The 13,975-nt window shown below is 40.3% G+C and overlaps 1 protein-coding gene across 1 annotated transcript in view; it reads right to left on the reverse strand.

The window, feature by feature from the left end:
* Nucleotides 1-13,975, reverse strand: part of STK31 (serine/threonine kinase 31) — a 130,286-nt gene that overhangs the window by 21,382 nt on the left and 94,929 nt on the right. Inside the window, exon 23 of the mRNA XM_058296877.2 lies at nt 1,458-1,526. Within this exon, the coding sequence (XP_058152860.1) occupies nt 1,458-1,526 (69 nt within the window). The remainder of the gene's footprint in view (nt 1-1,457; nt 1,527-13,975) is intronic.

Genomic DNA, 13,975 nt, shown 5'->3' on the forward strand with positions numbered 1-13,975 from the left:
CATGGGAGCTTGGAAGCAGATCTTTTCCCACTTCAGTCTTCAGATGACTACAGTCTAGCCAAAGCTTAATTGCAGCCTATAAGAGACCCTGAATTAGAGGACCCAGATAAGCCATGCCCAGATTTCTGACTCACAAGACCATGTGGTAATAAATGTGTGCTGTTTTAAGTCACTAAATTTCAAGGTAATTTGTTATAAGTTAATTTTTCTATTAAACCTGAAAGAGCAGGGATTCCAGGTGTTTACTTTGAGTGGAGCTATAACCTCTGATGTAGCATTACTAGTATTTGTCCATCTAATAGCAACAAATGTCATAGGCTTTTCAAAGTTCTTTGTAATCCTATTCTACAGAGATGCCCAGAAAGTATAATGTAAAGTTTCAGAATCCCCCAAAAGTTGTCTCAAATACATTTTCACTACTACTCAAGAAGTACAGGCAAAGCTCCTAAATATCATTTCTAATGTATGTTTTTTAAAACTAATTTCATGGGATATTAGTAGATACTACTAAGACAACATATTTCAGTAGCAAATAAGTTAGATAATAGAGTTAAACGAAATTATACATGTTCCTTCATGGTAGCCCAAGCTATCAAATTTGGCATGAGAACTTTTAAAGCCTGGTTGTTATGCTTCCATAGACTCATTTCCTGCCATATTTGGTCGCTTAATATCTAGTTATACTAGACTATTCATTTCTAAAAGAATTACCTATTTTCATGTTCAGGCTATTGTCTTTACCTGGAAAGTCCATTCCCTCATTGCCCCTCTCACAAACTCTCAATTCAGTCTTGGAGACTGTCCTCAAATAACTCCTTGGTGGCATTTTAGACCTACTTCTTCCCTCCTCTTCTCTCTGCAGAACTAAAAATTACCTTCCTCCAAAGTAGTCCTTTAATATTTTATTTATGAATATTGGTTGTTTACTCCTTTATACTTCTAAATTGTTAATTTCTTCCTGCTGCAACTGTACATTATCTATCCTTTTATCTCCAGTACCTGGTTCAATTCCTGGTCCAGAATAGGTACTCAAAACATGTTGGCTGCACACATATATGAATGACAAAGCAATTTGAATGGCATAGATGAATGACAAAGAAAAGATACAGCAAGGTACCATAAAAAAACAAGTTATGGTAAAACCAGGCATCTTCACATTAATTTGAATATAAGACGACCTTGGAATAAAGAATATTTTTCCTTAGTTATTACTCAGATTACTTATATAATCCGTAGGATGAACACACAATCCAGCAATATTAAATTAATTATCTGGCAGTGCTGTAAATACACTACTAAATTTTTTTTCTCTAATACTTCTTTATTGTGAATGCTACTTTGGATTCCTAAAAAAAATGGGACAATAGTTTCAATTAAATATTTAAGAATTTACATTACTGCAGCACATATATTCCAAATATTACAAAAGCTAGTAAAATGACAAAAAGGTCACATACCAGATGAAACCGATCCATTTTTGGAATTCCATCTTCATTTGTCTCAATATTCTGATTTTGGACAGAAAGCTGTAAAATAAAGTTGGAATGAATAAATTCCCAATGTAGCAAAATACTGATCCTATTGGAAAGTCAAATCTGAACTTCTTCAGATCCCAGTGAGTAGAAACTAGCTTGCTTAAACAAAGTACTTTAACTCCTGCAGAACTTAAAAACATTCATAATAACCACTTATTCACAAGCAACCAAATGATTCCTAAAGTATCAACCAGAGTTATGCATGTACTATAGCACATTAATACTTCTTCACCTTACAAATAAACATATTAAAACTTGGTAGCCAGGAAGCAGATGTGGCTTAACTGACAGAGTGTCTGCCTACACTATAACGGGTCCGGGGTTCAATGCCCAGGGCCTCCTGGCCTGTACGGCGAGCTGGACCACGAGCAGTGCTGCCACACACAACTAATGCTGTGCCACGCGGGGGTGCCCCTGCTTGGGGGTGCCCCAGGCACAAGGAGTGCAACCCACATGGAGAGCGGCCCCACATGAAAAGTGCAGCCTACCCAGGAGTGGTACCGCACACTCAAAGAGCTAATGCAGAAAGATGACACAACAAGAAGAGACACAGATTCCCAGTACCACTTGACAATAATGCAAGTAGACACAAAAGAACACACAGCAAATGGACACAGAGAGCAGACACTGGCAGTGGCGGGGGGGGGGGGGGAAGGGAGGGAAATAAATAAATCTTTAAAAAAAAACTTAGTAGCCTACATCATGTTGGCTTCACCAATACTCATAAAATAGGTACAAAGTAAACAAATGAGGAAAGTTTCCTCTCAACCCAATAAGCCAATGTGTGGTCATTAAATGCATGCTAAACTTAAAAACTATAAAATATAGAGAATTTCTTACATACACAAAGATATCTTGAACCCCATGGTCACATCAACAAATGACCACTTTGGTCCTATGCAGAAATCCATCTATGTTATTTTTTAAGCAAATCCTATACTCTCATAATTTCATAAATATTTAGTATGTACCTTTAAAATTTTACACAATCACAATATTATCATAGTAAAAAATTTTTATTAAGTTTTTAATATCAAATATATGGTGTTCAAATTTCTAATCACCTTATAAATATCTTAATTGCTTATAGTTTATTTGAATCAAGATCCACATAAGGTCCACACAATGTGATTAAAAAGTGAAAAGAAGGATTTTAGGTCCCGTATTTTTCCTCTCCACTAAGTGCAACTATAAAACCTGGAAATAAGACAAAAGACAACCAAAGAAGAACTCTAAAAGATTAAAAAAGGTAGGTAAACTGGTTAGAGACCCCAGGACTAGAGGCAGAACATAGTGACAGTATGTCTGAATACACTCCTCCCTCCCCCAACCAAAAAGGAAGGCACCCAAACCCAGTGTTGCTGATCACCAAGTTAGCAAAAGGAAGTGGCCCTGATAGGGTCATTCCTTCTCTGAATTTAACAAGACCGCCACTAACAGCACCAGGTGAACCCAGAGAAATGCCAAAAGGGATCAATTAGAAACCATGCTGACAATAAGCAGCCAGAGAAAATACTCTCCATCCTCACCAGGACTGAGACTTCCTTCTGCCACCCAGAAACACCATGAGGCCAAGGGGTAACAATAAGAGGAATCACACCACAACAAGCAGATGGCCCAGGAGATACATTCTAACCCCCACAGGTAGAGGGATCCAGCCATAGCAAGCAGCCAGCCTCGAAGTGCTCTCCATCTGCCACAGGAAGGAGGGTTACCTGCCACAAACATTCATCCTGGGAAACTTCCACAGGCCAGAGACTCCATTCCCATATTTAGAAACTCCAGGAAACTCAGTGTGGGGAAGCCCTTTTCACTGCTACAAGCAGCACCAGCAGGGACAAATGGGAACCTCAGAGGCATGCAAATCAAAGTAGACCACAAAGGCTCTGAAAATTAGATTGCCATTAGTTTTCACACATGAGGACTTCCAGTCAAGCAAGATGGTAGCATAAGATGCTCCAGGGTGCCAGGATGTTGCCCCCCCACAGAATCTTTGGCCAACTACCAAACTGGCATAGCTAACTGCCTCCAAATTCTGGAAAATAGTGAGAGGGTTGCAGTAACTGGGCAAATGCTGAATCAAGGAAAAGCAGCCTGAAAAATGGTAGGGAAAACTTGTGTCCTTGTTATCCCCTCCCCCAATCCATTCCCGGTGCACTGCAGTCAGCCAGTACTCACACTGTGGGCCCCTGGCCCTGTTCCAAAGGGAGCAGAGCAACCCCTGTGCACATAATGGAGTACCTGTGTGTCAGTGCCAATCTATATGGAGGGAGCCTGTAGGAGTTTGGCATTGTTTATGAATTCCAAAAACAGATATCGGATTATATCTGTAAACTGGTCTTTTCCTCTGGGCATATTATACTGTATTGGGTTCAGAGGTTTCACTTTTACTTGATTAAGTAAGGATTAAGGCTTTGATTGGGCCATATCAGTAGGACATTAGGGACGCTGAGTCCCCAACCACATGGCAGAGGAGTGAGTACGAGTTTTTGGATGCTGGAACCCCAGGAAGTAAATACACAGAGAAGCAGATACACGAAGGCTCCAACAGACATGGCAGAGGCCATTGGAAGAAAGATGAGCCATTTGCCTGGTAGTTTACAGCTGTCTTATGGAGACAGCAGAGCAGCTTAGCCCAGAAAGAAATGAGCCCTCGGAGAGACACTAGACTTATCCCAGCCTACAGCTAATATTGGAAGAAGCTGGGACCACAAAGCCTTAAGAGGAAGAGGGAGGCTGAACCCTTGCAGATGTCAGCAGCCATTTTGCTCCAACACATGGCAAAAGATTTTGCTAAGGGAAATAACTTACACTTTATGGCCTGGTAACTGTAAGCGTCTACCCCAAATAAATACCCTTTTATAAAGCCAACATATTTCTGGTATTTTGTATTCAGCACCCCTTCAGCTAACTAATACAGAGCCTAAACACTAAAACAAGCAACTTGTCTGATCTCCTAAAATATGTCCTGAATACAGAGAAGCACCGTGCAGACAGCTAAAGCAGTAAAGCAGTATAAGAAACAATTAAACAAAACTGGCTTGGAGCAGGTGGAGGATTGTTGGAAGATGGTGGAGTAGTGAGCTCTGGGAATCAGTCCTTCCACCAAAGTAACTATTAAACAGGAAGGAACTGTCTGAAACAACTATTTGGAAACTCTGGAGGTCAAAAGAACATCATACAGCTCCCAAGGAAGAGCAGAGGAAGATGGTGAAACTACAGTAAAAAACAGCAAATTGCTCTCCAAGTTGCAGCTCTAGTGCCCCTCCCCCTGAGTCTCCCGGCAGACCACCATGGGGTTCAGGCCCTGGCTAGCTCACTGGTGACAGAAAAGGACATAAAAGTCCTCTTCCCCAAGAACAGGAGTGGACATGACTGATCACTAATCACAGCTTTTGACTACCAAATTTGCATCTCTGGGGGACTGGCTCTGAGTAAAGCTACTGTTTCAACCTCCCCTGGACAAAGGCGGTGGGTAGCCATTGTTTCACCCTCCCCAGAAAAGGACAACGGCCATGGAGACTTAAAAATGTTATGATTCCTCAGACTGCAGGGGACAGTTAACTGAAGGGCTGCATTTCTGGAAAGAACAGGAAAGCTGAACTTTTCGAAAACATGGGAGAATTTCTTGGCTTTCATCCTAATCCCCTCCCCAATACACTACTGAGACAGTCTGTGCGCCCCCCCTTTGGGAATCCAAGGCCAGTTTCAGCTAAGAAAGACTGAGTTGGGAAGTCTGCTCTGATGTGCTCCTCCTCCCCGAACTGGAACTCCAGGCAAAGCAGCTTTAGACAACAAAAGGAGTATAAAAAACTATACAGGGTAAAAGAGGGGGCAAAATGGCAGCAGAGTAAGGAGCTCCAAGAGCTAGCTCATCCATTAGAGCAGTTAATAATCAGCCAGAGAAGGCGGGAAAAGATGGCATCTGAGTGCACCTCATAATTTCTCCTGCAAAGAAGTGGCTGAGTAGGGTCAGAGTTCTGCCGGAGCAGGCTGTTTTAGGGGCTTGCAGGGCAGGAGGTGTCTGGATGTCAACTAAGCCTCAATAGACTTGCAACTCCTAACCTCTGGTTTATTGGACTTACCCCAGCCAGCTAACAGGAAGGTGAAGAAGGTCAAACACCAGGTTGCCAAGAGTGCCTACCACTGCAAGCAGGAGAATTGCATCCATCATCCCAGTAGAAACTAAGCACCCTCTCAATATACAGGTGGAGTGCACATAACCATCCCAGGGTCCACAGAATGGAGGAATAGAGTATGGATTAGAGTAGACTTACTGATATTCTATTCTGGAACTACTAATGATTAGTAACAGTAGCTTTACTCAGAGCCAGTCCCCCAGAGATGCAAATTTGGTAGTCAAAAGCTGTGATTAGTGATCAGTCATGTCCACTCCTGTTCTTGGGGAAGAGGACTTTTATGTCCTTTTCTGTCACCAGTGAGCTAGCCAGGGCCTGAACCCCATGGTGGTCTGCCGGGAGACTCAGGGGGAGGGGCACTAGAGCTGACGTGGAGAAAGTGGCCACGGTAGCTGCTGAGGGTAGGGAGTGGGAAGAAGAGATGTGATGTGGGGCACTTTCAGGACTTGGAGTTGTCCTGGGTGGTACTGCAGGGACAGTTACTGGACATTGTATGTCCTCCCATGGTCCACTGGGTCGACTGGGAGATAGTGTAAACTATAATGTGGACCATTGACCATGTGGTGCAGCGATACTCAGAGATGTATTCACCAAGTGCAATAAATGTCCCATGATGATGGAGGAGGTTGTTGGTATGGGAGGAGTGGGGTGAGGGGGGGAGGGGGGAATATGGGGACCTCATATTTTTTTACTGTAACATTAAAAAAACACAGACAAAAAATTTAAAAATTAAAAAAATAAATAAAAATCGGACAGAGCTATCTAAATCACCTGTTTGGGGAGCCCAGGAGACCAGAACAGTATCCTGCAACATCCTTGGAGGAACGGAAGGAGCAAACTACCCATCTGCAGTCGATTCGTAAGCAGAGCACTCTATGCCGTGGAGGCCAGTGCCTACTATCCTCCGCTGACAGAGCAAGCCACCTCAGAAGCAATTCTCTAGCTGAAGCTAGAAGCTCCACTTCCCAAAAATGGGGACGGAAGAGCTGGTCAGGCACTGATATCAGCTACTCATTCGTAAATTTGACTGGCTAAAGTCCAATCCTAAGAACAGCTAAAGTTTGAACCTGTCCAAGACAGAAAGGAGCAAGCAGCCTCCATTTTAACTCCACCCCTGGCATGAGGAGAAGCAAGGATGTCTGAAAATCACAGTGAAGGTAAGGACCAGCTTCTTTCCACCCAGGTCAGATTGCAACGCTAGCCTAGGCTCCAGCCCCACCTCTGACAGGGAGGAAGTTGGGAGAACATGCAACAGCCTCTCCGGGCAACTACAGTTGTTTTTGACCAACACGGACTAGATTGGTAGGCAATCCTGGGATACATCTCCACCCCAATTAGATAGGAGGGGGGTGGTGTTTCCTCAACCTCTCTAGGCAACTAACTGCAGGCACTTTTGGCCTGCACGGATTTGAGTGCTCGGCACTCCAGCAGTTCTAAACCTGCCCCTAACAGGGCAGAAGGGACAATGCTCCCTCAATCTTTCTGGGCAAATGCAGCTGCTCTTGGCCCACATCAACTAGATTATTGGACACATCTGTGGCTATATCACCAGCTCTGACAGAGGAGGAGGAGGGACAGTGCCCCCTCACCCTCTCAGGACAACTCCAGGTGCTTTGCCCTATATAGATTTAGGTTACTGGACACATCTATGGCTCCATCCCTACCCTTTACAGAGAAGGAAGAAGGACAATGCTCCCTCACCCTCTCTGGGCAACTGCAGTGCCTTTCAGCCTGCAGAGACTAGATTGCTGGGCATATGGGAAGCAACATCCCCACCCAAAAGGGGAGGAAGGGCTGCCAGTGCTTCATCAGTCTACCTGAGCAACTGTGGTTAGTTTTGACTAACATGGCTTAGTTTGCTGCCCACATCTGTGCCTCCATCCCTACCCCAGGAAGGGGAGGAAAGGCATGGAGCTTCATCAGTTGTTCTGGGCAACTACAGACAATCTTGGCTTATATGCCTTAGATTACTACAAGAAACAGATGAAAAAGAGCTGAAAAAATACAGATTGGCTAAACATGAGCTATTTTAAAGTTCCAAATTAAGTTGACCCAAGTATCAAAGATAGGTTATAGCACAAAGTCAGTCAAACAGAAAGCCCTAGACTTAAGAGAGAAAAGGGGCTAAGAATAAATACTGGGACACCAACAAAAAATTACAATCCATACCAAGGAAAAGGGAGATACAGCCCAGTCAGAGGACCAAACTAAGTCTCCAGATGATATAAAGGAGGTGAGACAACTAATCATAGATGTTCGGAAAAAATCTCCTTATAAATTCAACAAGATGGCTTAAGAGATTAAGGATATCAAGAAGACACTGGATGAGCACAAAGAAGAATTTGAAGGAAAACAGAGAAATAAAGCAGATCTTCTGGGAACAAAAGGCAAAGTAAATTAAACTTAAAATACACTGGAGGCATATAAAAGCAGATTTGAAAGGATCAATAAGCTTGAAGATAGGGCCTCTGAAAGTGAATATAAAAAAGAACAGATAAAGAAATGGAAAAAATTGTTTAGGGAACTAAATAACAGCAAGAGATGTACAAAGATACACATCATGGGCCTCCCAGAAGGAGAAGAAAAGGAAAAGGGGCAGAAGGAATACTTAAAGAAATAATGGTAGAAACTTCCCCAACCCTACTGAAGGACATTGTGCTCATATCTGAATAAATCTGAATATATCTACTCCAAGATACAAACTACTCAGAATGTCAAATGTCAAAGACAAAGACAGAATCCAGAGAAAAAAGAAATTCACACATATATGGAATGCCCAATAAGATTAAGTGTTGATTTCTCATCAGAAACCATGGAAGCAAGAAGGCAGTGGTATGATATATTTAAGATACTTAAAGAGAAAAACTGCCAGCCAAGAATCTTATATCCAGCAAGACTGTCTTTCAAAATAAGGGTGAGTTTAGAATAGTCACAGATAAATGGAAACTGAGAGAATCTGCAACGAAGAGTCCAGCTTTGCTTGAATTCTAAAGAAAGTGCTACACCCTAAAAAGACAAGACATGATAGGCTTGGAAGAGAGTCTAGAAACAGATCTTATCAGTAAAAGTAACTAAAAGTGTAAAAGGAATGCTGAAAACAAGATATGACAGATAAAACCCAAAGATCAAAATGGGTGAAGAACTGCCTTTACAGTAGTAATACTGAATATTAATAGCTTAAACTCCCCAATTAAAAGACACCGACTGGCAGAGAAGATAAGAAAATATAAGCCATTTATATTCTGTCTACAAAATAATCACCTTAGACACAAGAATACAAATAGATTGAAAGGGAAAGGCCAGAAAAAGATATGACGCACATGCAGTAACAAAGAAAAGCTCGACTAGTTATACTTACATCGGATGAAATAGACTTTAAAAGCAAAGCTGTTATTAGAGACAAGGGCGGTAATTATATACTAATAAAAGGGGCAACTCACCAGGAGGAAGTAACTGTCAAAAATGCATATGCACCAAAAAGGATACCCCAAATTACATGAGGCAAACACTGGCAAAACTGAAGGGAGAAATAGATGTCTCTAAAATGATAGTTGTGGGAAGCAGATTTGGCTCAACGGATAGAGTGTCTGCCTACCACATGGGAGGTCTAGGGTTCAAACCCAGGGAATCTTGACCTGTGTGAAGACCTTGCCCACAGCGGTGCTGATGTGCACAAGGAGTGCCATGCCACACAGGGGTGTCCTCCACATAGCAGAGCCCCACACGCAAGGGGTATGCCCTGTAAGGAGAGCCACCCAGCATGAAAAAAGTATAGCCTGCCCAGGAATTGCCCTGCACACACAGAGAGCTGACGCAGCAAGAGGACACAACAAAAAAAGACAAAGATTCCCTGAGCCGCTGACAAGAATACAAGTAGACACAGAAGAACACACAGTGAATGGACACAAAGAGCAGACAACTGGGGGGGAGGGGAGAAAAATAAATTTTAAAAAATAAAATAAAATAATAAATCTTAAAAAATAAATTAATAAAATGATAGTTGGAGACTTTAATACACCACTCTCATCACTGGATAGATCATCTGGGCAGAAGATCAATAAAGGAACAGAGAGATTGAATAATATGATAAACGAACTAAATCTAATAGACATACACAGAATCTTGCACCCCAAAACAGCAGGATATATATTCTTCTCAAGTGCTCCTGGACCTTTTTCTAGGATAGAGCATATATTGGCATCAAAGCAGATCTCAGTATTTTTTAAAAATCAAAATCATATAAAACACTTTCTCTGATCATAATGTAATAAAGCTGGAAATCAACAACAGGGAGAAAAAGGAAAAATTCACAAATATATGGAGATTAAACAACACACTAGTAAATAATCAGTGGGTCAAAGAAGAAATTGCAAGCAAAATAAAAAAAAATCTCGAGATGAATGAAAACTAGAACACAACATATCAGAACCTATGGGATGCAGCATAGACAGTGCTGACAGGGAAATTATAGCCCTCAATGCTTACATTAAAAAAGAAGAAAGTGCTAAAATTAAATTCCTAACTACACAGCTGAAGGAACTAGGAAAAAAACAAACAAAAAACACATAAAACTATGCCCAAAGCAAGCAGAAGGAAAGAAGTAACGAAGATCAGAGCAGAAATAAATGAAACTGAGAACAGAAAAACAAGAAAGAGAAATAACAAAACCAAAAGTTGGTTCTTGGAGAGGATCAAAACACTGACAAATCCTTAGCCAGACTGATAAAGAAAAAAAGAGAATATGCCAATAAATAAAATCAGAAATGAAAACAGGGACATTACTACTGACCCCACAGAAATAAAAGAAATCAAGGAGTGGGTGTAGCTCAGTGACTGAGCATACAAGATCCCAGGTTATTTTCTTTAAAAAAAAAAAGAAAAGAAAAGAAATCATAAGCAGATACTATGAACAACTGTATGCCAACAAACTAAACAATGTGGATGAAACAGAAAAATTCCTAGGAATATATGAACAACCTGAACTGACACTAGAAGAAATAGAAGACCTCAACAAACAATCACAAGCACAGAGATTGAAACAATCATCAAACAACTACCCAAAATGAAAAGCCCTGGACGAGAAGGTTTCACAGATGAATTCTACCAAGCATTCAAAAAAGATTAATACCAATCTTACTCAAACTCTTCCAAAAAATTGAACTGAAAGGAATGCTACCAAGCTCATTCTATGAAGCCATATCACCTTAAGACCAAGCCAGCTAAAGATAATACGAAAAAAGAAAATTACAGACCCATTTCCCTAATGAATACAGAAGTGAAAATACTAATCATATTTGATAACACAGTAAAAGAATTATTCATCATTATCAAGTGAGTTTTATCCCAGGCATGCAAACGTGGTTCAACACAAGAAAATTAATCAGCATAATACACATTAATAAATCAAAGAAGAAAAATCACATTATCACCTCAACACAGAAAAGGGATTTGACAAAAGACAGCAACCTTTCTCAATAAAAATACTCCAAAAGATAGAAATTGAAGGAAACTTTCTCAACATGATAAAGGCCATATATGAAAAATCCACAGCTAACATTGCACTCAATGGTGAAAGACTGAAAGTTTTCCCACTGAAACTGGGAACAAGACAAGGATGCCCACTGTCAACACTGTGTTCAATATAGAGCTAGAGGTTCTAGCTAGAGAAATCAGGCAACAAAAAGAAATAAAAGGTGTACAAATTGGAAAGGAAGAAGTAAAACTTATGCTATTCATAGATGACATGATCCTATACCTTGAAAATTCTGAAAAATCTACAACAAAGCTAAGAGACCTAATAAGCGAATTCAGCAGAGTGACAGGATACAAGATTAATATGCAAAAATCACTAGCATTTCTATATATAAAAGAAATGAAGGAGGAAGTCAGGAAAAAAATTCCATTGACAATAGCCAGTCAAAGAATCAAATATTTAGGAATAAACTTAACCAAGAATGTAAAGCACTTGTATTCAGAAAACTATCATGCATTGATAAAAGAAATCAAAGAAGAGCTAAAAAAATGGAAGAATAGTCCATGTTCATGGATTGGAAGACTTAAAGATTGTTAATATGTCAACTGTACCCAAATGGTATACAGATTCAATGCAATCCTGATATAAATTCCACCAGCCTATTTTAAAGAAAGAGAAAACACAATTACCAAATTTATTTGGAAAGGTAAGGGGCCCTGAATAGCCAGGAATATCTTCAAAAAAAAAGAAGCAAGTTGGAGGACTCGCACTTCTGGACATTAAATCATATTATCTACCTACAGTGGTAAAAATATCATGGGACTGGCATAAAAACAGGCACAATGATCAATGGAACCAAACTGTCGTTATAGAAACAGACCCTCACATCTATGGGGTTTGGCTGTCAAACCCACCCAGCTGGGGTAGAACAGTCTATTCAACAAATGGTGTGGAATCTAAGTCCCCTCTTGACATAGATGTGCAATGGACACAACCAATCCAAGGTCCACAGAGAAAATGTGGCATTGGTGTGGGAAAAGTGGCCATGGTGGCTGCTGGGTGCGGGGAATGGGAGGAAGAGATGAGATGTGGAGGCGTTTTCGGGACTTGGAGTCATCCTGGGTGGTGCTTCACGGACAATTACGGGACATTGTAGATCCCCCCAGGGCCCACTGGATGGAACGTGGGAGAGTATGGGCTATGATGTGGACCACTGACCATGAGGTGCAGCGATGCCCAGAGATGTACTTACCAAATGCAATGGATGTGTCATGATGATGGGAGAGAGTGTTGCTGTGGGGGGAGTGGTAGGGTGGGGGCGGTGAGGTTGAATGGGACCTCATATTTTTTTAATGTAATATTTTTAAAAAATGAATAAATAAAAATAAAAAATAAAACATACTGAATTGGAAAAAAAAAACGGTGATGGGAAAACTGGATATCCACAGCCAAAGGAAAGAAAATGACTACCCACACCTTATACAAAAGAAAACATGGATAAATGGGACCTCCTCAAACACACACTTTTATGCTTCAAAGGTCTTTGTCAAAAAGGTGAAAAGGGAAGCCCGTCAATGAGAGAATATATTTGGAAACCACATATGCGATAAGGGTTTGATTTCCATATTATATAAAGAGATCATACAACTCAAAAACAAAAGAGCAAGCAATCCAATTTAAAAATGGGCAAAAGCCTTAGACATTCTCCAAAGAGGAAATACAAATGTCGAAATACCACATGAAAAAAATGTTCACTATCACTAGCTATTAGGGAAATGCAAATTAACGCTTCAATGAGATTTCATCTCACACCTCATAGAATTGCCATTATTTAAAAACAAAAACAAAAACAGAAATCAGTAAGTGCTGGAGAGGATGTGGAGAAATAGGACCACTCCTTCACTGTTGGTGGGAATGTAAAATGGTGTAGCCTCTTTGAAGACAGTTTGGCAGTTCCTCAGGAAGCTAAATATAGAACTGTCATGTGATCTGGCAATCTCTCTACTAGGAATACATCCAGAAGAACTGAAAACAGTGAAGCAAACATTTGCACACCAATGTTCATACCAGTATTATTCATAACTGCCAAAAGATGAAAACCCAAGTCCCCATTAACCAATGAATGGATAAACAAGATGTGGTATAAATACATATGATAGAATACTAGGCTGCAGTAAGAAGAAATGAAATTGGAACACATGATAACATGGATGATCTTTGAAGACATTATGCTGAGTGAAGTAATCCAGACAAAAGGACAAATATTGTATGGTCTCACTAATATGAACTAAATATGAAGACTAAACATACAGAGTTTAAACCTAGAGTATAGTTTCTAGGAGATAGGAGAAAGGTTGAGAAGGGGTACTGATGCTTAATGTATGTAGAATTTTTAATTAGCTTGACTGTGAAACTTTGGAAATGGATAGAGTTGATAGTAACACACAGTGAGTATAACTAACATGGCTGGTTTATAAATGGGATTGTGACTCAAAAGGGATGTCTAAGGATGTCAATGTCAACTGAAAGAAAGCTAGAGAATAATCTAGGGACTGAATAGCATAGTGAGCCCAGAGGTGGATAAGGATTGTGGTTAATAGTACAAATACAAGTATGTTCTTCTAAAACAAATGTACATCACTATTACAAGGTGTTAAGAATACAGAGATGCATGGAAAAATACAATTAATGTGACTTATGAACTATAATTAACAGCAGTATTGTAAGAGTCTTGCATCAATGTCAAAGAACGGGTATGGAAAAAATATACCAGATGTATGCTATAAACCACTGTTATGGTAACAGTCTGATGATGTTCCCTCATAATC

Source organism: Dasypus novemcinctus, chromosome 5 (assembly GCF_030445035.2).
Source record: "Dasypus novemcinctus isolate mDasNov1 chromosome 5, mDasNov1.1.hap2, whole genome shotgun sequence".
Lineage (NCBI taxonomy): Eukaryota > Metazoa > Chordata > Mammalia > Cingulata > Dasypodidae > Dasypus > Dasypus novemcinctus.